Here is a 26,140-nt window from a genome sequence, read left to right on the forward strand (position 1 = left end):
GCGAATGGGTATGCATATGGGGGCGTGGCCATCTAATTAATTAAGCCATAAAGCCAGCAAAATGAACGACGACAGCAGGAAGACGCCGAACGGGGGTAGGGATGGGGACGGGGATTGGGGGATTGGGGCTTGTTTTTATGTACTACGCGCTCTTCGCGATCGAAATCGAAGAGAGCGCGGCGCTCTTAGGAAAAGAGGAAACCGGTTCGCCCAAGTTTGGAATATCGAGCGAACATCGTTGGTGGAAATACGCTGAAGTTTATTAGGTATTTGCACGCCATCTGAAGAACAACGAACGCCAGCTATCGATCGCAAGTTTAGCCCGTCGAATCGTTTCGAATTCGTATTTGGAATGAACCACAATAAAATCGCCACAAATAAAGTAAACAGTCCAAACAAGTGCCTAGCGACAAATAAGCAAACCAACTGCAACGCATACGGAACAAACAAAAACACAAATATTTCCCATAACTGCACTAAATCCACGAAGTCGAAACGAAGTTAGGCGTTTTTTTTACCAGAAAACTTAAACAAATTTAACAAAAAACGGATATTAATGCAATCAGTTCGAGACAAGGAGACAGCAAGCGGAAGACTTAAGGAACTCAATACTTATAGAGGCCATAATCAAAGAAATAAAGCACCATCAACCAGCAGTGAAAAGGAACGTCTTCAATGATAAACCTTCGAAAACTTTTAGAAAATAAAAAACATCCCAATAAACCACAACAAATACAAGACGCGAGAAAGGATTTGGTAAATCATCCAAAACCAGTTCAACAAACATAACACATATAGTAAATGTTAAATATTAAATCACAAGTTTTAGAACGTAAACAAAGATAAAAACTCTCAACATTAGTTAAATAAAGAATAATAAGAGAACTGCAAGCAAACAATAAACTACATTTAAATGAAAAGCCATAAAGAAACTTAAAGCCATTGGAAACAAAGCCATACAAGCGGTCCAGAACCTAAAAATTAAACACAAACCAACCAGCAACTCCACTCTTCGCTCAAAATTCAAATTCCCCGCCAAGCGACCACACTGCGCAACACACGAGCGCTGCATCCCTGGACTTCCGCCGCATTCCAACACTGCAGGACTGTCAGCTGTCAGTTTTCCTGTGTGTGTGCGCGCGTGAGTGTGTGCGTGCACTTAAGAAACTTAAATTCGCGTTCTTGGCCAAAAAACCCGGGTTGTTAATAAGTTATAGCGTTTTCCTCGACTGAGAACTTGGCCCCCAGGCAGACGGGCACAAAAACCGCCCCAGTAACGCGCCCGCCGCCGTCGAAAAGGCCGAAAACGCCAGCGAAACGCGCGCGTTGAGTGTTTTCTGTGTGGTTTTATTTTTGGAATATAAAGCGATCTGATCTGAAAACTGTGCCGCGGCCGGATTCTAGATATTCAGATTCCCAGCACCCGAAACCCAAACGCAATAATAGACGCGCGCGGTGCCTTGGATCTCTACGGCTCCACGGTGGAGAACTTTTACCTCAGAATGGATCCGACGCGAGGTGACTCGCGGTACAATCTCAACTACTCGATGAGTAGCATCGGGCTGAGCCTGGCGGATCCGGCGGACATGTACGGCAACCCGGCCCTGGGGGCGGGCCGTCCGCCATCCGGCGGCCTGCTCCAGAACATGGGAGGCGTTCCGCCGATGCAGCGCCCCAATCCCGCGGCAGGAGCACCCCCTGCCCCCCAATGCCAAACGCTCCACAGCCCACAGCACGCCTCCCAGCAGCAGCAGCAGCAGCAACAACAGCAGCAGCAGCAACACCAGCAGCAGCAGCAACAGCAGCAGCATCCCCAGCAGCAGCGCGGCCTCAAGCGCTCCGGCAGCGACTGCTACGAGGATCACCACCGCTCGTCCGGCGGACTCACCCTCCAAGGACTGGACAACGTGGCCAGCGGAGCCGTCGACGACAGCGTAGATAACTACAACCCGCTGCCCAACAAGAAGTCTCCGCCCGCCAACGGCAAAAAGACAAAGGGACGTGTTAAAATCAAAATGGAATACATCGACAACAAGCTGCGTCGCTACACGACCTTCTCCAAACGCAAGACGGGCATCATGAAGAAGGTAAGATCGCCGGAACACCCCTACGCCATCCCCATCGATATTCCCAACCCAACCCCGAAACCAAAATCGATCCCCAACCCAATCCCTATTCCAGCCACGATTGGCGCTGCAATTGGGATGTTGACATTGGGCCACGTTTCCAGCGCATGTGCAATTAATAAATGCTTCGGGGATTCAGTTGCGACGGAATCCAGCAGTTCCCCCAGAGCTCTGGCATTGTTCTGCCTCCAGAAAGAGCGGCGATTTATTGTCAATTGGCCATCGGCACAGTGGTCGGTATAGCTGGCACCCAATAAGAATACCATCTCAAAACTCTTCAATTCAAATATTCAACTTTCATTTGTGACCACTACCAAGTATTGCTTCCACTTGGAGGCATGCTTATTGGACCAATACAAATTCTACTTGGAAATTGTTTATAGGCCACCTTATGGTGGGATCCCAAACCTTATGCCAAACGATTTGATTCAAGACTTAAAAACCCGAACCACTGTGCCCGCGAAGTTCCTCTGCTCATCTCTAGAACAGTAGCCGCAGATCCTCTGCTTTTGGCCAGATCGCGTCTGTTTGGCCAACTGTTGGCCGCTTTGGCGGCGTTGTGTAAGCGCGGTAGCCCACGATTCCGCGTTGCCTTTGTTTTCGGCTTCATAAAATGTTAATTTGCCGCCGCAATTGCATTCAAAGGATGCTCCTGCCCACGGAGCACTCCTCCCCCGAAACAATTGATGCGTGCGCCTTGTGGATGGTGGCCCACAAGTCGCTGCAACTGGCCACGTTGCCTTGGCATTTTCAAATGACCAATTTTCACACGCAAACTTACATAATGCCACTGCATTAGCTCCTGCTGCTTTCCATCGATCTGGGGGCCGCATATGAAATTTTTCACATTTCTGAAATAGACTTCCCTGGCCACTAGCTGAACCAAGCCCCGATCAAAATCAGACAAAAAGCATCAAAATCGCGGCGCTAAATCACGATCTCAGCACGATCTTTGCCCAAGACACAAAATCTTATGAAATATTTGACCCAAGCAGGCCAAAAACAAAGACGTTGGAGCTCTTAAATTTAAAAGGGGAGATTTGGGAAAACGTTTAGCTTGTTGCACTCTAGAATGGCAACAAAATGTCAAGTATATAGTCAATGCTTTAATTTATATACTAAAGATACTCTTTCAGAAAGTAGATTCTTTCATTAGTAACTTATTATGATTCTTGAATTAGAGGAAGTGTTTATCCCAAACTGGTTAAACTGTTCCTCTTTACCAAATATCGTTTGATCCCGAAATGGTGTTTCCTTATCGATGAGGGTATCCCAAACATTTGACCCCTGGGACGTGGGTTCTCGGGGCCGAGCTTATGACAGGCGCACGCCCGGGACAAAAGGCCGCTTCCATAATATGCGTTCCAAAAAAATATCGTTTTGGTGACTTTGATGCGGTCCCTCATCGATGTCCAGCCGGCGGACAGTTGACAGGCAGACAATGGGATTTTGACTTGGCGCTACCAGCGGTAGCAGCAAAAAGCGCAGAGGCAATCTGCAATCCGCCATCCCAATCCCAATCCCAGTTCGAATCCCTAGCAGCCAACCAACAAATTGCGGCCAATGAACTTGGCCCAGAGAGTTGTCGCGCCAACCTGCTGGCATGCTTTCCACTGGCCCATTTTGGTCATTTCGATCTGGCCGAGAGCCGGTGCTCTTTTGGCGTGGGTGGCGGTGGTCAAAAGGCCAAAAAAGGCGACGAGAGTGAAAAGTGAGCTAATGTCCAAAAGTGATCTCATTTGCTGGCCAGCCTAATTGCGTGGGCCGCATCATCGATGAATTCGCAGCTTTCGCTTCTGGCTTCTGCATAATGCACGGCCATCGAACAAGAAGCCATCGACAAGTTCCCAACAATTGGCCATGGCTAAAAGGGCAGTCGGGCGCAAAATGCCGCCAAAAGGTGTTAAATTGAAATCACGAGGCCTGGGATTGGGGATTGGGCTTGGGAATTGTTTGTTTCGGGGCCAGCTTGCAGCACGGAAGCTTAGGCCGCAGCCTCGTCGGCAGATTGTGCCCAGATAAGCCCCAGAAAGCCGGGCCAAGAGGCTCCACGTCGGCTCGCCTTTTGGCCACATGCAACAGGCTGTGGAGTCTGCCACATACGGGGGAAACAGGCAACAATCGGCTTCTAACAAATGACTCTCCATCTGGACGGAGCGGTCGCGGTCTCTGGGGCTGCCTTCTTGTCCTGTCAACGCGCTTGTACCCCAATCCTCGCCCGAATCCGAGTCGTGTCCTTTTGTCTTTGTTCGAAATTCAAATTGACATGAATTGTTGGCCTCTCGCGGTGCCCAAGTAGCCTTCCTTTCTAGCCACACAATCGACACCTACTCAGAAGCAGCATCAGCATCAGAATCCGAATCCGATTTCGAATCGGAATCAGAACGAGAATAATCGGAATCCGATTCAGATTCCGCTTTCGGACCGTGTCAATTGTTTGCATTTACACATGTTACACATAAAATTGGCAGCCAATCGATGTCTGGCAGGGACGGGGTAGCCCAATCCAATCCGATCCTATCCGATACGATGCGGTGCGATGCGATCCCCGGTATCCAATACCCAATCCACATCGCAATCCAGCCAACAATGTGTACAACAATTTCATTAATATTAATAAATGTTCTCGGAGCGTTTGCTTCTCGCTCGGTCGGCCAGTTATTTATGCGCTGTGTTTTTCGACTCACGGCAGCAAAAGTGGCGGAAAAGCAGCAGAAACTGTTTCCAGCCAGACTGACTCGACTTTATCGCTTTTATAGTAATTACGAGCTGTTGATAGGCAGCTTAGGCTACCGTCTAATGTGCAGAAACACGGTCTGTGGCCCGGGGAGCAATCCACATCCACCACGGAGCTCCATCGCGATGCTTGCGTGACTTTCGGGTCTTTTGCGTGGGCGTGCTGTGAGAAAAACAGGGGAAAGAAGGGCCTGACTTGGCGATTTCTCTAGCACGGAGGTTCGAAATGGGTTGGCCGTGATCATTGGGGATTAAAGATGTTTTACAAAACGTACACGATTGCTTAGGTGACACAATACAGTGATATAGGTAACTAGGCAGTTAAGTAGTGCAACAAATAAATCTTCAGATTTTAAAAATAAAGATCGTTAGAAATGAAACTTACCCCGGACTTAGTTTTAGCTAGAAGTTTTGAATACTATAGTTCGGCTTCAAGTTTAGCTGGCTAACTCAAGCTACCCAAGTCACGCTGCCATCTCTGCTAATTTAAAGTCCGGCACATTCGGGATCCCGCTTAACGCGCCTTATCGCTGCAACATAATCGCATAGTTTGGTGGGGAAATTTATGTGCCGCTCGGGCAACAGAGGCACACACGCTTCTCCAGTCCGCAGATAGCCGATACAGACTCAGATAACATCGAGTACTTACCACGATCCTCTGCTCTCCCTCCACTTTCAGGCCTACGAGCTGTCCACGCTGACCGGGACGCAGGTGATGCTGCTGGTGGCCAGCGAGACGGGCCACGTGTACACATTTGCCACGCGCAAGCTGCAGCCGATGATCACCTCGGAGGCGGGCAAGCAGCTCATCCAGACCTGCCTCAACTCGCCGGATCCGCCCAGTGTGGGCGGCGGCGACCAACGGATGTCGGCCACCGGGTTCGAGGAGACAGAGCTCAGCTACAACATCGCCGACGAGGACTCGAAAGTAAGACAATTGATATACGGTCACCACGGGCACGCTCATCTGGGTCACCCGCCGGCGCCGCCCTCGCACTACAGCCTCGAGCAGAGCCTGATGCAGTCGGGCTACAGCGGCGGCCAGGCCTCGCCGCTTTCCCACGCCCAGTACGGCGGACACGGGCACCACGCCCACGTGCCGCACGTGCCGCCGCCGCATTCGACGCACTCGCACATGTCCCACACGCATGCGCAGCGCTAGGCTTCTGGCTAGGATTCCTAGGCAATATCCGGAACTTGGTTTGTGCGGTGAGAGCGGAAGGGGTGGGGGTGATCCTCTTCAGGCTACAGCTAAAGAATTATCAGTTCCTTTAAGATAGGCTTTTAGGACGCTATGGTCCACTGGGCTTCGCAATCTGGCCTTTACTTTCCAATAGCGTAAAGTAGAGGCTAGTTAACGAAGTTCCATAGACCACACCAAAATAATTGAACCACTTAAAAATTCTGTATTGCTTTAAAGTGTAAAGACAGCTCCTCGACGTTTTCCCGCTCAAAGACCAAGCCCGGTTAGTTAGACAGCAGTTGATATGTTTAGCAGATCCAAAGTGCAGCAAATGGCTTGATGGCAACTTCGATACGCGTACTCCGTAGTCCGCATTTCGGATCCATGGCCAATACGATCTCGCCGCTCGTTTTGTTCTTGTTTACCGCAGATAGCAGTGTTTGTGTTTATTAATTTACATTACATGTATTTACGTTTTTTGTATACTAGTCAAGACTCTACTTAAAGGCGACTGTGCCATAGCAAGCTACAGTCCCTCCCAGTACATCGTACTCCCCATAGCAATAGACCCAGTGCCCCCAGCTGCAGCTTCCACCCAGTGCCATTCTACCGAACCACTAGATAACTAGACCACTAGAGACACATCGAGACACATTGAGACACAGCCGAGACTGCTTAGTTAGTCCTTAAAGTTAAGCCGCAAGTGCAATACCACACACAACTTAGCAGAAGTAGCAGAAGTAGCAGAAGTAGCAGAAGCAGGATACTTTCCGCAAGGATTTGCTGTACAGAGTCTAGAGTGTAAACAGCTACTGTGCGTTTACGAAACTTAGTTAAAACAAGTTGATAGCAAATAATATAAAGCAATAAACGTCGAAGGTGCCGGCGGCCGTTTTCCTGAGTGTAAGTGAATGCGTGTGTGATGAGCGTGCTCCGTAAAATTAAGCGTATTTCCAGATTCGTTAGCCTAATGTTAGTTGTATTATGTTTATTCGATCGATCCGATTGGCTTTTACTGACCCCTACTAACTGGAGTGTTGCATGAGGAATCGCTCAGAAAGAATCCAGTTCCAAATTGCTGCGTGCAACATGGCCACTTCCTACTCACATTTGAGCTGTTTGCTTTTCGCCTTTCTACTAATATTTATTGTACCCATACTTGAACCTAAATACCAAATTAAGACAGCTCAAAGCAAGTTCTCTCGTATCCATTTTAATTTTATTTATAACTTAATGTTTACTTCGTTAGAGAAAATACTCAAGAGCACGTAATTTAAAAAATGAAACACACTTTTCTGTCAAACAGAAAGCCGAGTAATTTCTTACATACTAGTTAAATTTATTATTTAAAGATCGTGCAAGCGACGCAAATCCAATAACCCTAAAGCAATTTACCCAGTAAGCCATCAACAACATATGTTTAAAACACCACATACCAGAAACATAAATATATATATATTATTTAGCGCAATATTACGAAATAATAAACATAAAACGAACAAAACCGGAGAACCCAAGCATATTTCCAGCGGTTTCGAGAGCAAGGTTAAGAGCACCGCGATAAGACCGAACCCAGACCCAGCGTTTCCAGTTCCTAGCCTACCCACATCACAATCCCATGTAGCAGTAATCCCACTGGCGAGTGGGTCGGCCTTCCATGAATGAATTTCTGATTTCGATACGTTCGTTCGTTTCTGTTTTCCTTCGATGTTGCAAAGAGCTTCCGCTTCTTACACTAGAGACCCCAATAAAAGAGTTTTGGCTGCGGGGTCTCTGTGACGTCATGACAACCATGCTGGCGACGAGTTCATAAATCGATCAGAGCCACCACTGGCTCGTCATGCACCACCGGCCAAGTCAGTCGGTCCCCTCGCTTTCCTCCCGGCTTGGCATGCAAATCGCGTTTCTGGCTCGTACTTTTCAATGCCAAAAGCTTGGCGTAGGCCCCACTGGCCTCTTGGCAGCCCCGATGACGTGTGCCACGATCCAAGCACCAGTCCCTCGCTTCCCCCATCCCCAACCAAGCCCAAGCCAAGCCAATCCAACCCAGCTCAACTCAACTCTACTCAGCTCGGCTCGGATCAGTTTTTCCATTCAGCCTGGGCCGATGAATGAAAGCCAAATGTTGTGGGTGTGACACCAACGCCGGCTCAGGTCATCAGTTGTTGCGCTACACACAAAGAAATGGTTGCGTTCACACCGAAAGTGAAGGGAAATCGTTTAACTAAGCCCTTTTCCCATTTAATGGCTCTTTTGAGCGTGGTCAGTACGCATTAGTTCAGCACTCAAGATACAATCTCTTCCGAGTGAATACACGCAGTATCGCTGAGCTGGCCCCGAATTCTTTCTGTGTAGCCGTTGGTAGCTGCCTGCCAGCTGACTGATAAAATAAAATCCGTAACTCGTACCGCTGCTGCTGTAGGTCGTTCTGCCGCCGCCAACTCTTTGTCCAGCCAAGGTTAATTGCCGACTTGCAGTGGGCTGCTCACTAGATGGATACATATATACAAGCTCATGTATGTTTCTGGCTCCGATCGAGAGTGCGATCCATCAGTCTGCGCGGGTGTCTTGGCTACACGGATCGCCTTCTATGGTCGCTCACCTGCGCATCATCATCCCAGCCGCCCACGAAGCCCGACCAGTAAAAACTGCGAGTTTGTTGGCTTCTGCGATTATATTTATTTCAAAATTTTATTCAAGATGTTATACTTCAATGTTATCAGCTATATTTAAACATTTTCTCTTTTTCATGATTGTTGCATGTGTATGTGCTTAATATCCGAATGAAATTGGCTTAGCAATGTTTATCTTTTACTACTGTACTAAATACTTCTTTGTCATCTTTCCCTGGCAAATCTAGTGCTGTGAACTCTAGCCTCAGTTCCTCATCATTACGTTTTCCACCGAATTAGCTGGAATAGAAAACCCGAGGCAGAAACAAAGACCAAACCTCTGGCCCCGGCTTCCTCCGCGGCGGTGGGAGCACGGGTGCATATCAGTTTGAGAAATTAAAAGCATTTTGCGGTTTCGCTGACTATCGACGCTGCGTGCCGCTCGAGCCTCTAACGACATTTCAATGATTTGCTGCTTGGCTCTGGCCGCAGTTGCTGTTGCTGCTGCTGTTGTTGCGGCTGCTGCGCCTGCAACATGGCCACGTGCGCAGCACAAGACGCAGGCGGAGGACATAAGCATTTGCAATGCTCGTCGATTACGTACGAGGGCGACCTCTGTCAGGCAGCGTCCAGCTGTCCGAAAGCCACCAACAACGCAGCCACGCAAGGAATCTCCTCCGCGGATTTTGTGTTTAAGCCGCCGCTGCGAGTTCTAACCGCATGCCGCCACAATGTCCTCTTAATTTCCTAGCCCGCGCTCACCACGCGATGATATCGCCGGCGATCCACTGGAGGGACCCCGTCTCCCCATCCCAATCCCAATCCACAGCCACATCCCCAGTCCCCAATCCGAATCCCATCCAGACGTCGTCCTCTGTCTGTGCGCTCGTTTTTTAATTCAACTGATTGTACTGCAGCTTCTGGAATTCGGCGTTTCTTAAAGCCTTTGCGCACACACATTGTGAGTCGGCAACTTCTGGCGATCCAAGTCGCTGGGTACTTGGCCACTTGGCCATCGACAACCTCCAACTCCTGATGCCGCTGCTCCTGCTGCTGCTGCTCCTGCGCCGCCGCCGCCTTCGCAATCTGAAAAGGTTAAGAAATGACAATTTGTGAGCGTTTTTTCTTTTCTTTCGTTTCGTTTCGATTCGTTTTGTATTTCTGTGTATTGTTTTGGTTTAGTCGTTTCTTCGTTTTTGCCAGTTGGCCAGTTGGCTGTCTTGCTTTTGGCCCTGTTGCTTTCATTGTGATTATTTAAAAGCCAGACTGAGACCTTAACGAGGCGCTTTTGGCCTTTCAGCAGGACTCACATTTAGTTAAGCAATTATTGGGCCGCAATGCAAACAAATAATGCGTACATTGTGTGCCTCAGAGTCTATCTGCCTCGGTGGTTTCCCGCCAGCCCGATCCCCGTCCGCCAGCCCGACCCGACTTACTCCACTGATTTTCCAAGTTAATCAAAATTCTTGGCTATCCACGTCGAAATCTCTGCGACCTTCCCCGACCGCCCAGCCCCCTCTTCCGTGGCTCTTCTAGCGCCGCCGAGCCACGCCCATGCAACGCCCCTTCAGTGGAGCGTGGCGGAGGCAGCGATTTGGAGGAAACTTATGGCTTTCCGCCGTACCGCTCCCGCCTGGGATACTTATATAGGCACAGGCAGCTCCGCTTCACTGACCAATTTATGGCTGGGAATATTTCTTTTTACAAGTCTGGTTGCCACATAGTGTGGATTTTTCAGCGAAGATGCTTGCCTAATTGTGCCGGAAAATGTTGGGATGAAATAGCTACAAGTTACCATTTAAACAACGTGGATTCGTAGTTAAGCTGCGATTTGAATTCAAATACAATCAATGTCTAATCTCGTCGTATATTCCATCTTTCATTTCTTTTATTGCCAGGCATAACTAAATCAAAATATATAGCAACTATTTTACTTAGATTTCCGCTTCTAGTTGTTTGTTTAATTAATGGCTTTCAATGATCTTCCAAACAACAAGCTTGGCCCATAAAGTGTTGACAAATATGGTTGAAACTTTTCCCGCTGACTAGAAACTTTCCGGAACTTAAGGGTGTATCTATAAATGTGTAGCAAGTTCGAGCTGAACTCCAGGCAAACTGTACTTTAAAAGAAGAAAACATGGGTAGCGGCCAAAGTTTGTCGGCAAAACTTTGAGCTGGCGACTGCGATTGCGACTGTGCCCATCTCCCATCTCCCGAATCCGAATCCGATTCCAATTCCGATTCCGAACCATTATATAATGAAGCACACGCGGACTTCCCACATGAAACGGGGCAAAAGCCGCCTCTACCCACAGTCCACGGCACGGCCAACAAAAGTTAACAACAATCGATTTTCGGCTGCTCAGCTCATTTCCTGCCCACAATGAAATGTTGAAATCTGGTGAGACGTACGTATGTGAATAGTAATTCGCATATAACATTCTCTAAAACTTAGGCTTGTTGGCCCAGAACCATGCCGTAATACCACGGTCCCACTCGGCGCTAATGAAAGTGCCATAAATTTTCAATTAAAGCCTGGTCAGACCCTCTGATTGGCAACGATTAAGTTATCCAGCGGGGCTCACTTTGCAGCCTCGCTGCAATTATTTGCGAATTAACATTTATAACACTTGATCCTGTGCGTATATCCGTTGAAAGCTGGGCTGACTTGACGCTTCACCGCATTTAAAAAGTATTTTTGTGCCACTGCCACCATCTGCAGCAGCAGCAACCAAGTGGCGTAGTGCAGCGGCAAGAAATATTTGCCGCATTTTAAGAGTCTCCGCCCGTCCATCCGTCCGTCCATCTGTCCGTTTGTTGTATGTCTGTTATGCGGATTCATTGCAACCGCAGCCACTTGTTGCGAGTTGCTGCTGCTGCTGCTGCTGTGAGGTGATGTTGCTGCTGCCGCTCCTGCTGCTGCTGTTGTGCTAAATTTCACACCGACAATGAGCGCGAGCCAACAATGAATGAAAATTACTGGGCCGAACTGAACTGAACTGAGCCGAAGTGACGGACTGGGATGGCCAAACGACCAACGACCGCAGGCTAAATCGATACCTTAATTCAAAGGCACGCCAGACCGCATTTTTGGATAATATACTCCAGCTCCATCCGCTCCAGTGAGCTGATGTGCTCACTTCGACTGCAACTTCAGCGCTGGTGGCACGCGTGAGATTTCCTGTCTGCAGTTTTGGGACATTTCATATCGGATTGCAGCCAAATTTGGCGTCCTTTGTGGCACGCGGGGTCAAAGATATACACACATAAACATCGATTCGTCGGGCTTATCGGCCTGGGAATTGTGGCAATGGCAGCGGCGAAGGCTCATTGTTCTGGCCGTGTGTTGCCAGCGCTTGCAGCGGCTCCGGCGTTGTGCAACGACTTTAAAAAGCTGTTAACATGCGTTGTCATCGCTGCCATATGTTGCACGACAGGCGACTCCTGGTCGCCACCAGCAGCCGTACTCCATCCACATCCACCGCCACCGTCATCGCCATTGATCGGCGATCGCTTTTGGGGCAGCTGAGCCACCGGCGACGGCGACTTGTCAACCACCTGGCACAACTGCACCACTTTTGTGGCGGTTGCATCAACGCGCTGAACTTCAAACCGGCGGCAGGCGTTGGTTTCCCTCGAAATCTACGCGAAAGTGGAAACGCCAGCGATTTGCGTAGCCCGCAGCGATAGTTATAGCTTCCTCAGCTCACATGTGCCGTCCCTTATTTGGAAGCTTGTGTGCGAAGCGCAACAATTATATGTACGGCGCGGCCTGAGCGGACTCACACAGGCGAGCGAGCGCGAAAAAAACCAGCACAACCACATCAGTGCACTGGAAAAAAAGTGGGATTCAGCTTAGAAATTAGCCAAGTTACAGACTTCGCCTCTGGCTCTTCATTAGAACGCCAAGTAAATGGCAAGGCATTTAGACAGCTGAGAATAGGAATATCTCATTATCATATAGTATTTTCTTCGAGTGTAGCGTCGGCGGCCGAAAGCCGCGTCGCGGGCTCAGACTGAAGCGAGTGCAGCGGAATGGAGAAGTCGTCGCCACATTTGCTGACTTATGACGAAAATAATTGCTGGCTATTGCTATCGCTAACTGGCGATCGCGTCAGCGTTATCGATGATTCGTAGAAAGCCCATCGCAGTTAGCCCGTTTTCATTAGCCCGTTGCACGCGGCGTATGAGTAATCAATAATAATTTGACCGCCGTCCCCCCGCCCCGCGACTCTTCTTCGCCGCCTCCCGCGATGTCAGCGTGTGTGTGTGTGGTCCCAAATCGATTGCCATAATAATTTCGCGCAGATATAGCGCGGCAAATGCAGGCAGAACCACTTCGAATGCGACAATCATCGTGCTCGTACCGTATTGTAATTTACTTAATTTCGAATCGTTCTGAATACGCAAATTTCGCATTTGCAAAGCGGGAAAAAAGTGCAGGAAAACATTGTCCGTGCATTAGTTACATGTCTATAGTCGCGCTTGTTTTCGCTTACTTGCTGTTATGAAAGGCGACTGCGCGGCGTCTGTTTCGCCTGCTTTTTGGTTGTTTTTCAGCTTTTCAGCTGCGTTTGATATGCAAATTGTGTGCTTTTACAAAGAGTCGCAGAATTATCGTATCTGTCGACGGTCGACGTTGTTGTTGCTGCTGCTGCTGTCGTTGTTGTGGGAGCTTCGAAGCGGGAGTTCCATATGGAAATTCCATATATCCACTCGAGCAGGCACAGCTCAGGGAATTGGATATTTAGTGGCATGAAGTTCACATTTAAGTATTTATAAAATTGATCACACTTCATCCTAGCCGATAAATACAACAATGGAAAGCATTGATGGTACAAACCGACAAGCTTCCAGACTTTTGCAAAACTTCCTGCTGCAGGGAACAGTTTAAAGGGAAACCTGCGAGTGCCACACGGCGTATGCGCAATATTTGCGTAAGATCTTTGGAAATCAGCAAGCAGCTCGGACTCGGCTTTGGTTTGGGCTTGGGTTTTGGTTTTGGTTTGGCTGCCACTTACGCGACAACGCCTTGACATGCCCACACGTCCGGCGACAACAACACCCAACAAGCATGCAACATGCCACAGCATTTTGGAATGTTTTGCCGCTGTTGCGGCGTGTGAGAATTCACGAGTGGATGTCCCTCCGTGGATGCGGGGGAAACCCTTAATAAGGGAGCCCAAATTTATAATGTGGCACGCAATTAATTCACTGCCAAAGCTGCCAAGCGAAGGCGCAAAAATTATCACACCATTCAAATGACGCTCACGAATGTTTTTCGAGCCGGACTTGCGGAGCTGGTGGGATTGGCTGGCCACCAGCGACTTGCCACATGCAACAACTGGTGGCAAGCAAAGTCGACACATTTTGTTTGTTCCGAACCGTTCTCTTTGGCGGCAAACATTTAACAAGCATCGCCTGTCCGCTGGCCGAGGATGCCACCTAGAAAGCTCACGCTAGGCGTCCAATTGGCTGGAGTTGCCGCCGATCATGGTCATGCCACATGGTGCCCACCGTCCACTGCCTTGCGCCCAATGACTGGTGACTAGTGCCTAGTTCCCAATGCCACCAAGTGGACAATGCCCGGGTCTTCGGCCGGTGGTCCTTTGTCTCGGGAGCTCTCCTTGCCGCCTGTCAGTGCTAATTTGTTGCTGCTCGTGCAGTGTCACTAAAAATATAGCCATAAATGCTGATGGGCAGGGAGGATGGAGGAGCTGCTCCGCTGGTCGAGGGGAGAAATCTGCATGTCCTTAATGCCGGCAACGTGCGAGTTTTACAAATTACGAAATGAGCATCCAGGCAGTCGCGGTCCACTCTTTTTCCCACGTCTCATTAAAATTGCAGTTTAAATTCAAGATGCTGCCTCTGTTCTTTTACTTTCTATCATCGTCATCGAGTCACCGAGTCAACGAGGCAGCGGTGCAGAGATGCGACCAAGACGACGTCCCATCGTCATTATTGTCAACTCTCAACGAGTTGCCAATCGTCTGTCGTCTGTCCCGGCTATCTTTCTGCCTGCCGTTTCTAGATTGATGTCTCTGCAGTCGGGCAGACAGTCAGTCAGTCGGTCCACGAGTCCATCTGTCCTGCGTCCATCTGTCCACAGTCCGGCCGTCCGAAAGTCCCGTGGAATTATGCGAGGCGGAGGTGGCCGGAGGAGGGGCTGGAGATGGAGCTGGAGCTGGAGCAGGGGGAGTGGGCAGAGGCCGGCTTGGCACAGTTTGCGCACTTCGGCATCTCAGTGCCCCTGGCCGAGATGGAATTTTGGGGAGGAGATTGCCCCAACTTTGAGATAAGGCACACCATTTTCATTTGGGAGCTGAAGAATTTCGGGTACTATATGTGATATGCGTCGAAAATGTATTTATTAAAAGTATTTTGACGCACGGCCCGGTCCTAATGCTTAGTATTTATCAAAACTGTGTTCTATTCGTACTTAAATTAGTAAATTACAATAGTTACTAAATAAATGAAATGAAAACTCTGTCACAAAAATGTAAACTACTAATGTAACTCATATCTCATAGAAATCTATCTATTCTTTCATAAGAAAGAAGTTATCGTCCGATCCGCAAGTTCGTTGTAATTGTTCAATTCTTCTGTTTGATTTGGCCGCTTAGTTGCGACGTACTTTTAGCTGTGCTGCCCACGATGTGGATAATTGTTTAGCTGCTATTGTTGTTATTGGACGTTAATATACATTTGATTCTGGTTATATGTACATATAGAAAGAGCAAAACGTGGAGTGTGTGTGCGCCTTAATTAAAACTGCGGCCGCTGCTCGTAGGAGTTAATTAGACTGCGGAGGTGTACGGGCCCAGTTTTCAGCTTTCAGTTTTCAGTTTGCAGCTCCCAGTCTCAGATCCCCCGATCCGGCGATCCGGCGATCGTTCGCTTTCAAGTCAAGCCCCAGCTATTAGTCGCTCAATATTACGCGTTTGGCGGACAACATTGTTCTTACTTTTTGCGCTCCCCGTGTTCTGTGATCTTGACTTATCGACGGTATAGGATGGATGGGATGGGATGGGTTGGGATGGGTTGGGGATGGGGATACCCAATGGGGGCTGGCGAATGGGGGATGGTATAGGGGACACGGGCTGCTGCTGTTCACACGCTGCTCATCAACAATTGCTGTCACGAATTTTCCACTCGGCGCTTTTTGCGCGCGCTACTTGTTTGTATTTTAAAATTTATTTATTTGTGCAGCCTCCACAGCCTGCAGCCTGCAGTCCCAGAAGCTGTGGAGTTCTTTAGCTCTGGATCTCAGAGGCCTCCACACACATGATGGGGATCCTCTCGTGGAGTGAAGTGGAGTGGATGGTCGGCGCGTAGTGTGTGTGCTCCTCCTGGAGCGCACTGAAGAATGCATTTGATCAGATAATGTAATTCGCATTTTAAATTGAGGCGCATTCCCAGTTATACTTCTTCTCACATGCATTTACCTGGCCGTCGCAGGCATCCTTCGATTTGCGAGGCGGAGGAGTACGACTGCCGGACTGGGCACCAGCCTCATCTTCTCCCCACGACCATTCCGATCCAGCATTGCGGGCGTTGCATTATTACGCACAAGTAAATCATCGAAAGACGTCGCTGCTGTCCACCGTCGAAAGCCAACGGCTTGTTAAGTAATTTAGTTGGCCTTTTTTGCCAACTCTCTCGGCGCATTTTGCTTTTTCTATATGGAATTTGGCATATTTGTTTAAAGAGCTTCTTGTGAGCTGAATTTGTTATTGTCTCTATAAATGTAATAAATTGGCATTCAATTAGGCCAAAGGTGTTTTGTTCTCTGGTGGGTAGAAGCGCTCGCTCGGCTCGACAGTTGATCAAGAAATTATGGGAGGGTTTTATGAAATAGCATTATGAAATGCATATTCTCATCTTAATTTATTAGCCATAATTTACAGAACAGAATCGGATTTCTATCGGCTGTGCTATAATTGCTTTTTATTCATTTCTCCTTGTAACTTGCGACGCCTTCACTTCGATTTCCTGATCCCGAAATCTTTTGGCTACTTGGCCAATCTTGGTTCGGGGCCATCTGACATTAGCATATCGGTCATAAGATCTATAACTAAACTCGGCGGACAGTTGACAGCTACTCCGCCCCACAGACGGATCAGATTGGATCGGACGGTACGGGATCATATGGGATCCGTCATGCGAAGAGGCTCGTCCTGCTTTCTAACGATGGCATTTTTGATATTTGTGACACGCAGATTTTCCATCAGTGTCAACAAGGCATTGTTCGGCGAACGTCAACGTGGTTGGTCTGGGTCCTCCGACCTCCTGTCCACCCCGTCCTGTCTCCCGATCTCTCCCAGACTCCCAACTCCTGACTCAACTGACAGACTCGATCGGCCGTCCGATCGTCGTCGATTTTTCAGCATCAGAGCAAAGGCAGGCAAAGTCGGGCCAATGCGAAACCGAATGCAGCGCGTACATTTGCATAGACACAAAATTATATGAGACCGAGACCGCGACCGGGCCCGAAACGCAGCTTCCTGGTCTTTTCGTGTCTGAAATTTATGTACCCACACAATGGGGTAACAAAACAGTTGGAGGAGCCCCGCTCCGCTGCTGGGGAGCCGTGGGGCCCGTGGTGTTGGCCTAAACACCATTCTAGCGGTTCGTTTAGCTTGTTTATTGGCATGAAAATCTATCAAAAATGCATCATGCATTTTATATTTATTGTACGTAAGTACAAAAATAATGTGCTTGACATTTGACCCGGCCCAAACGACAACGGCGTTATGGCCGGGCCACATGTTGCCCATGGTCTGTTGCCAATGGCCAAGATGCCAAGTTGCCAGGTTGCCAGGTTGCCGGCAAGTCTGCCAGTCTGCAAGTCTACCAGTCCCGACTGATTATGAAACTGGCTGCTTTGTCGGTATCCGGGGATATTTGGTTATTGTCTTCGGACTTGCATTCTAACACAAATCAAAACGGGCAACAGCAATCCCAACACTCGCCACTTAAACGCTCGTTTATAATGTTGTTAAAATACAATAAATAGCCAGGACTCGCAGCAGGCGGTTTTCTCTGCCTCTCCGACCCCAGCAGCCCATTTCCATTGCTCATGCTGATTTATGAAATGTGGACGCCGATGTGGCGGCCCACAACCGCAAGCAGAACCCCCACCCCGGCTGAGGCCAGCTCTCCTCTGGCTTAGACTCAGTCCTGGGCACTGGGTGCTCCATACTCGATTCCAGGGGCCTCTAACTGGGCAAAGCCGGCAGGGGTGATTGTGTGATTGTGGGGCGGTGATTGAGTTGTCGGCCTGCTGGGCTACTGTTTGCAGTTCGCCGAGTGGCTTATCTTGCGGTGCATCGCAGCTGTTCCACCAGCCTCCACTTATCACGGTCCAGGAGGGGTCAAGGGTTACGACTGCACCGGGCACACAGCCCCCATCTGTACTCCTCCACTCAACGTGTGGATCATATGGTACAGCAGGTGGTAGGAGAAATGATGTTTACTGCCTTGCAGAGTAATATAAGCCCAATCTATACCTAATACCTAATGTATTCCATTAAAGTTGTGCAGGTATCTGCTCTAATTGCCACTCCTTAGATACAGTTGCATCGCAACACCATGTCTTATCTTATCACTTAGTATGCCTTACTCACCCATGACTAGGTGCCAGCCGGTCTTGTCCAGATCTTCCTCATCGCCTTCCCAGCATCCGCGATCACCCCGATCAAGTCTCAAGTATTCAAGTCACCATCTTGCGATGTGTCCGTACAATTTTCTTCACACACTTTCCAGTCATCACTGATTGATCTCACTGTTCACGTCTTTCAATCACTGAAGCAAGAAGCCGAGGATCGCTCCTCGTTCGTCGTGCAGGTCACGCAGTTGCTCACAGACTGAAAAGTAACCCCAGCGGTCGCAACTCTTGAGTCCCGAGCCGGAGAAACCCGAGGAGAAACCCGTTTGGAGGGGCTTAAGAGCACGATCCGCACTGAAGGCGATGGGGATGGGTGCGATAGGGAGGCGCTATACGGCCGATCCGCTTGCACCTTCGAGCCGCTCTCTTCGGGGCTCTCTTAAGCCGGCGCTCTCTCGCTGCCTATTAGGCAGCGAGGCACCCATATTCCATATTCCACATAGTCCTCCATGTAGCGCCGATCTGTGGGCGGGACTTGTGGCTGCTCGTGTGCGTATTAGATTTTATAGACCCGCTTGCGACTTGCTCGCCAAGTCCATTTTGGGCCGGGCCTATGTACATTGGCTGCGTGGGGACAGATGGGCAAACAAATGAGTGGTCCCCGGTCGCAGCGGGCATGAAAATTCAATTTACACCAACCTGCTACAAAATGACGTATCTCTGCATGTATTTGCTGGAATTTATTCAGCATATACTCGGATATCTGCGGCGGGTACTTCGTTGTTGGGTGTAACCAGTTCTCGAGCAAAAATATGAAATCAGCGATCGAATATTTCGTATTCCGCTGGTGGGCGTGGGCACGCTCCGTTCCTATCTATGGTCTTGGCTTTGTGTTTGATCATTTTTGTAAAATGACACAATTTAATGATTTCCAAACAGTTCTCGGCTTGGTCTTTGACTAATGATGAAAGCCCCTGGAACTGATTTGTCAATTAGTCTTGCAGTCGGCTGTAATGGCTGTGGTCGATTTTGGTAATTTTGTCAGATTGGGTTCTTATATTTGCACTTGAATATCGCACATACATGTATAAGTCTATTCTCGTTCGTTATATAAACTTAAGTCATACAAGTTCGAAAGTAGTTTTCAATCGCTGTTTCAAAAAAGCTGCCGGCTCTGTGCGATTATATTTATTTTTCACTTAAAATATAGTTTCTATCTTCACAATACTAATGCCATTATTGTCTATGACAGTGCTTGACGCTCTATCCAATTAAACTGAGTTTCTTAAATGACAAAACAACCATTTTAAAATATATTTATTCCTACGTAATGAAACTATATCAACTATAGCGACCATGGCACGCATTCAATGGGCTTCCCAGCATTTAATCGCTGTCAGGGGCTCCAGATTGTTTTCTCAGTTAGGGACCTTCTTCGACTTGGCTTGGCTTGGCTAAATCTAGCCAAACATCGAACTCAGTTGGTTGGGCACCCACATCAGCGAACCCCTCCTCCATCCTTCCAATCGGAGGCACTTTACATACGCCGAGTTGAGATCTTGTATTCGTATAATTGCAATTTCCATTCAACTGTTTGTTCGCCGCCGGTCTGTGTCCGACTCCGTTTCATTTGTTTGGCTAGTTTGCGGTTGTTAGTGCCCATCATAAATTGCAGAAGCGGCCAGGGGATCCCCTCCCAGTGCCTGGCCATGCGGACCGGGAGGAGTGGCCGGAGGGAGCGGCACAGGCTAATCGGTGGCGTTTCATCTCCGACCTGCTGTCCTGTTGTCCTGTTTCCTCTTGTTCGCCTGTCGGCGCACGCATAATTAGGCCTGAGGACAATCGTTTTGGCCGCTGCACTGCGAGAAATTGGAGCTAGCTGATTTACATATATGTCACAACAAATGCTAGCCTATTTCATAATCATATTCGTTCAGCTCCTAGATTGGTTTGGTTTGATTTTCATCTTATGTACAATGTTCTACAGCAATCTACATTTAATTTGGCTAAGTGCACTAGTAGCAGGTTACCCCTCGCAATTTGGCCAAATAATTGGTAACCGAAAACAATAAGCTCGTTCCTCGTACTCCCGGCCAATCGTGGCATCCTAATGCGGCCCAGACATTTAAATAGATGCTAATTCCCATCATAACTGACTGGAGACCCCGTTTCCCGTTCTCGGGTCCAAATGAACTAATGAATTTGAACCCGCCACTCGATTGTGGCAGACTCACGACGATTGGAGGCGACTGCCAACTTCCTGCTGGCCGCTTTCTTTGCGCGTGAATCCGTGTAACCGCAACCCGCACCAGAGAAAAGACACAAAACTGTGATTTGCCCAAAAACAGAAAGCCGGCCAGAAAGCCTCGCTTTGCGGATATAAACGCTTTAAAACTCCATATTGTGGCCTGGCCCGGATGCGACGACAATTGTGAAGACGACCAAATGGCCAAATCCGACTCCGAGTTTAGCTGGCAAATGTCTACGCAGTGTTGTCGCTTCTGCCGCTTTTGTTGCCCTGCGTTGTTGCCAGTTGGTTGTTGGTAGTTGCTTGTTGGTTGTTCGCTTGTTGCCGCTTCGTGTCAACTGACTTGTGCCTCAGCTTTCGGCTTTTGTTTCCTCGTGGCAAGCCGCCCCATTTTGCTTAGCCAGCGAAGCCAGCCAACCCAACGTTTCCTGCTCACAATGTGGCCGCTGTCCTGTGGTTCTGATTGTGTGATTCCTCCTACAAAATCGAGGACAGTGGTTCACGAAGATGTCTTACTTGAAATGCAGAGATGTCACAATGAACAGTTCTTTATTTGTTATGAATATTTATGTAAGGCAATGAATACCATTCACTTTTCGATAATGTAGAAAAGTTGCAAAGTTTATGTTATGAATACTTTAAATAAACCCAAATCTGCAAGCAAGCCACTTTAGTATCCAATATACCTAGTATACATTTTTCATAGAGACTGGGATTGTGTTTGTTGATTTCAATGATGTGCCGTTTGGGCAATAAACACCGGAATTGGAGTAACCCAAAACCATTTCATCTTGTATGCAAACCCCTTTGTGCCACGGTTATCCTTTGGCCTGTTCCCTGGGCAATTGTGCGTTAGATTTAAGTGCTTTCGTTTGCCAGGCTTAATTTGCATTTTTATTTTTATGTTTTCATTGAAAGCGCCAGCATCAATGGAGCCCGCTGGCTGCGGAGGCTTCAGAGGCTTCGGAGGCTTCATAGGCTTTGGTGGCTCCGGAGGAGAGCACATTTGGCTATTCCTTTGTTTTCGGCTTAAAGTTATCAGTGTCGGTAGATGTACACGGCATCAACGGCAGCAACATGCAAAATGCAAATGTTTATTGGCCAAATGCTGAACGATCTCGGCCAGCTGAACTGAGAACGGTCCTTCTGGCTTCGCCTCCGAGTGGCCGGGCGATTGGAGCGGGTGCTGACTGCCACAAAGTTGTCGCCTTTTGTTGTGGCAGCAACCATTTTGGTAAAAACAACTAATCAATTGGCAAATGTGCCATCCGTCAATCACGCAGTCAGTTGGCGGTGGTGTAGGTCACACGACACCACACGGTGGCTGCTGCGGTGCAACTTCGCTTGCAACTTGAGCTGCAACTGCAGCAGCCACCGAATTGACTCGCATTCACTTTTGGGGCACATAAAATGCCACCTTGGTTGTGAATGTCAGTTAGCCAATTTGAAAATTCATTCATTCAGTGCTTTGACGACTCGCTGACTGACTATTGCCAACATTTATTATTAGCCTTTCCCAAACTGACTATTTTTGGAGCTGCCGATGGCCACACAGCAGCAGCAGCAGCAGGCGCAGCAGCGGCAGCCGCAGCAACAACAACATGCCGCACATATCACAGCAAGACAAATTTCTATATAATTGCATTTGTCGCAGGCTCTCCGAGCCTCGAAGTTCGATACCACTGGCGAGGCCAGATCGGCCAGACAATGCCAGGCATTATTTTTATATAAATTGCATGCCATTGGCCCGGCCAGTTGGCATTCCATCCAGCCAATTGTCAGTGGGGAGTTGTGGCTCGAGAGTCGGGCGGGCCAGGGTTTTCGCTCCGATTGTGTTTTTGCCTCGCTTTTAGCCAGGCTCAAACTCTAATTGTCATTTAATGAGACACGCTCGGCATTTGCGCACGACACACGACTATCAATTTGGCAAGTTGCAGTTGCAGGCAGCGGCAGTAGCATCAGATTCAGAATCGGAATCAGCAGTAGAAGAAGCCACCGATGAATCTGTTCGATTCGCTGACAACCCCAACTTGTCGCAAGTTAAATGCGATATTGATGAAGCGCAAGTTGAAATGGCATTTAGCATCTGAACCAGAAGATAAGCTACTTAACAGATAAACTCGATGAAATTAAAACCACTTTAATCTTCTACAGAGCTTGTTCATCAAACAAGCGTATTAAATGATTTTAATAAGTTGGTATTTATAGTTTCAATTTCTTGGCAGTTGCATGCTGACTCGACATACGAAATTGTTGTCTTTGCAGATTAAAAATGACAAGAGAATAATTTCAAATTAAATTGCACATTATAAAGTGTTCTTATGACATCAGCCCTTAAATGAGATCATACTGTTATTTTTAGAGCAAGAAGTGCTTAATAGTTTAATCGGCTGATAATGGATTCAACCCCCATGATGATGTCAGTTGAGATATCTGCGCAGTGAGCAGATAAGGGTCTCTTTTTTTCCAGCGAGTTCCAATAGCCTCCGTGGCGCAATTGGTTAGCGCGTTCGGCTGTTAACCGAAAGGTTGGTGGTTCGAGTCCACCCGGGGGCGCATCAAACTTTTTTTTGTTTAATTATAATACAAGCAGCTTCTATAATGTTTTTGGTTCATAAAGCTTTTGTTTATTGATTTTGTGTGGCGAATTTAAAGTGCGCAATTAGTGAAGGGAAATCGCACACGCTATGGGAGGTCTGCAAATGAATTCCGTGAGCACAGAATACATTAGGCACCTACACATGTAGGAAGAACGACGACGAACAGACGTATAATTTGATTTTTATTGAGCGATAGCAGAGCCATTACCAGGATTATTTCAAACCTTATACGTACGTGTGTGCTGTGGATGCAAGCCTGGGCACAATGTAACCTTTACATGAGCAGCTCCACTTTCAGCCGCCTTCTGGTGTTGTCACCGGTTTTTTCGCATCTGCTTGCTGCAACTGAAAACCACGAGCGTAACAACAGTTGCACATGCACATGCTGGTGTCGCCAGCAACGTGGCCAAGTGTATCATGGCAACTTGGAGACAGTTTGTCGTCGCTGGTTTTGCTAATTAAAATGTCTTGGTGCTGTCACTCAAAAGGCGGTCGCCTGATCCACTGGCCAAGTCGAGCCGACGAGTCGCTCGGTTGGCAGCGGACGACGATGATGACGACGCCCATTTTAGTAGGCAGTCGGCAGCAACAATGCGATTTTGCCTTTCGCGAAATGCTACCGCTGCCTCTGCTGCCTGTGCTGCTACAATTTCATTGGAAGTCCGCTGGTGATGTGGCACGGGCACGCGGCGTATGCGCAATGCCACTGCGATCTCCCTCGCACAAAATGGCGATCGCATTGTTACAGTTTGCAATTATTTTGATTTATTTTTTGTTCGTCTCAGAGGTTGAGCACTAATCAAAATTAAAATGACGCGTTCGCTGCCATCCCATCCAAGGCGATGCGACGACGACGATGATGATGGCCCCGCGCCGATCACCCCGCTCGCCGGAGAGCCAGAAATCAATATTCTAAATTCTTTAACGCGTGTGCACATTTAAGGCAACGCCAGCTCATTGAGATGCGTGCCGGCAAACAGCCTGGCCAGCACTTATACGCAATTTCGCGCCATATTTGGTTCAAACATATTGGATTTTTTTGTCATCTCGACGTCTCCTTGCTCCCTGCACTTGGCTGGCATATAGAACAGCGCACCGGGCAGACCGAAGATCCCAGCCGATCTCCACTCCCAGCCATGCTGATCTGCGCTTAGCCTAAGATCAGCCTGCCAGACTGTTTGTCTACTCCACTAATCGGGTGTCTTTGCTTGTTTCCTTCCAGGATGACCGATCGCCTACCTCGTCGGGCAACGAGTCGGATGATTCGTCGGACGTTGAGATGCCGGTGGAGGCTGCTGAGGTGGCAACCAAGTTGCCGGCCAGCAAAACAGAGGTATCAGCGCCTCCAGCAGCCTCATGCTCGGCGGCCACCGCGTCCTCTGGCCCCAAAACCATGCCAGCATTGAACTATCAGACTGACACCAACAGCGGACCCTCGACGTCCACGGCCGCCGGAGGAGGAGGCTCGGCGGACAGCAAGTACGTCTACTCAGCTGCCTCGATTGCTAACATACCGCAGAAGATGCTGAGGCAGCTCATCCAGTCGGGCCACTTGCAGGTGCACGCCGAAGAGGGTGAGTAGCTCTAAAGTCCCCAAGCAAAGTCCCAATACTTAATAATTACTTAACCTGCAGATGGCAACCAGTATGTGACCATACCACTCAGCTCCACGGCAGCCAATCTGATAAAGAGCAATAAGCTAACAGCCTCTGGATCAGGAGCCTCAGGATCGGGAACGCCCGTCAAGAACGATGCCAGTGCCGATAAGCCCTTCACCATCAAACAGGAGTTCGATTAGCCCCCAGCTACGCCCAGTGCTTATCCTGAGATAACTGATAACTGCGTTTATCCACACTTGCCCACACCATCTGGAAAAATCATCAGCAGGAGATTACCATTACTCACCCACTACTCTCTTAAAGTCTATCCAAAGTTTCGCGTCATCAGCCAGGGATGACGATCGCCTGCTAAGTCTAAGTCATACTTATCTACTATACCGTATATATACTATTTTTTATACCTATACAAGGAGAAGTGAAAGGATAACACCCTGAGCTGGTACCCAAGATGCCAGCGGCAATCTACATACGTAAGTTTTAAAAGTTTTGCAAGTTATACAACGTACAGGCATCTGCTGATATCGAGATTGTATGAGAAATGGAAATGAGGATGATGTGGATGTTCCTAAATCGCAGAGATCATGTTGCTTTGTTACTAGTTTATATTGTTTTATTATACAATACATAAATACATATAAACCACTTTTTTGCATAAAACCAAGTCCCCAGTGTGTTTCATTATCAAGCAGCCGGCTTAATCCTTTAAATTAAAATGCTTCTGGCCAATTTCCAGGCAACTAAGCCAGGTAATTCATGGCTCAATCAAGTGAAATGACACTTAAGCAGCTGAGAGCCCGCCCCAACGATTATGGACACCTACCTGCTAGTATATATACTATACGTAGTGTGTATCTATGAGAGTGCTTGGATTAAGCACACTCGCAAAAAGAGCAACGGAAAATGCCTTTTGGTATTTGCCGCTTGATGGATGTGTCCGTGGTGGGTATTGTGCAATTGATTGATTGACGACATAATCTCATTGACACTTAACCTAATTAAACGTCGCTCATTACTCGCCGGCTCAGGTAGCCGCACTCGCCGTCTAGCACCTGTTACCGCTTTTGGCCCTCGATTGGGGCTAAGGAGCCCAGGTCCCCATCTTCCCATTGATCTCATTGGCCGGCGGAGGGGCGCGGGTCGAGTACTTCCGCTTCGGCGGAGGCACTTTGCATGCAGGAGGCCCACAAAAGGCCACAAAAGGCGCAACGTGTGGCACATACTAATGGTTGCCACTTACCAATTGGAGTACTATGGGGATCGTAAACAATATTTCTTAATAAAATAATGGTTGCTCAAGTGTTAGAACTTTATAGGTGGAACAAAGACTAATCATTCTTTGTTCTTAGGATTATATACTCACCGCGTCAATAAATACCACTAAATCTTAACCACTCTCCTTACTTAGGTTC

At 48.3% G+C, this 26,140-nt stretch overlaps 2 protein-coding genes, 1 long non-coding RNA gene and 1 other non-coding gene across 4 annotated transcripts; 2 read left to right on the forward strand and 2 right to left on the reverse strand.

Annotated features, from left to right (window-relative positions):
* Positions 1–278: 278 nt before the first annotated feature.
* On the forward strand, positions 279–25,392 carry LOC6618792 (serum response factor homolog). The gene is made up of 4 exons (XM_002043006.2): positions 279–2,087; positions 5,542–5,790; positions 24,335–24,686; positions 24,747–25,392. The coding sequence occupies exons 1-4, from the start codon at positions 1,503–1,505 to the stop codon at positions 24,908–24,910; spliced, it is 1,350 nt and encodes a 449-aa protein (XP_002043042.1). The 5' UTR covers positions 279–1,502; the 3' UTR covers positions 24,911–25,392.
* Positions 8,287–8,547, reverse strand: LOC116800683. The gene has a single exon (XM_032717027.1). It carries the CDS (start codon positions 8,545–8,547, stop codon positions 8,287–8,289), a length of 261 nt encoding a protein of 86 aa, XP_032572918.1.
* LOC116800353 lies at positions 9,533–18,509 on the reverse strand. The gene is made up of 2 exons (XR_004361284.1): positions 18,284–18,509; positions 9,533–9,743 (listed from the first exon to the last, which is right to left on the reverse strand). It is a non-coding gene; the product is annotated as an uncharacterized LOC116800353 (long non-coding RNA).
* Trnan-guu lies at positions 22,995–23,068 on the forward strand. Its single transcript has one exon. It is a non-coding gene; the product is annotated as a tRNA-Asn (tRNA).
* Positions 25,393–26,140: the final 748 nt, after the last annotated feature.

Source organism: Drosophila sechellia, chromosome 2R (assembly GCF_004382195.2).
Source record: "Drosophila sechellia strain sech25 chromosome 2R, ASM438219v1, whole genome shotgun sequence".
Classification (NCBI taxonomy): Eukaryota; Metazoa; Arthropoda; class Insecta; order Diptera; family Drosophilidae; genus Drosophila; species Drosophila sechellia.

Bases quoted from the DNA above. Each gene is read 5' to 3' on its own strand.
- LOC116800683 (XM_032717027.1), bottom strand. From the start codon at position 8,547: ATGTATCCATCTAGTGAGCAGCCCACTGCAAGTCGGCAATTAACCTTG.
- LOC6618792 (XM_002043006.2), top strand. From the start codon at position 1,503: ATGGATCCGACGCGAGGTGACTCGCGGTACAATCTCAACTACTCGATG. The intron at 2,088-5,541 runs GTAAGATCGCCG...CTCCACTTTCAG, and splicing joins AGACGGGCATCATGAAGAAG to GCCTACGAGCTGTCCACGCT. The intron at 5,791-24,334 runs GTAAGACAATTG...GTTTCCTTCCAG, and splicing joins TCGCCGACGAGGACTCGAAA to GATGACCGATCGCCTACCTC.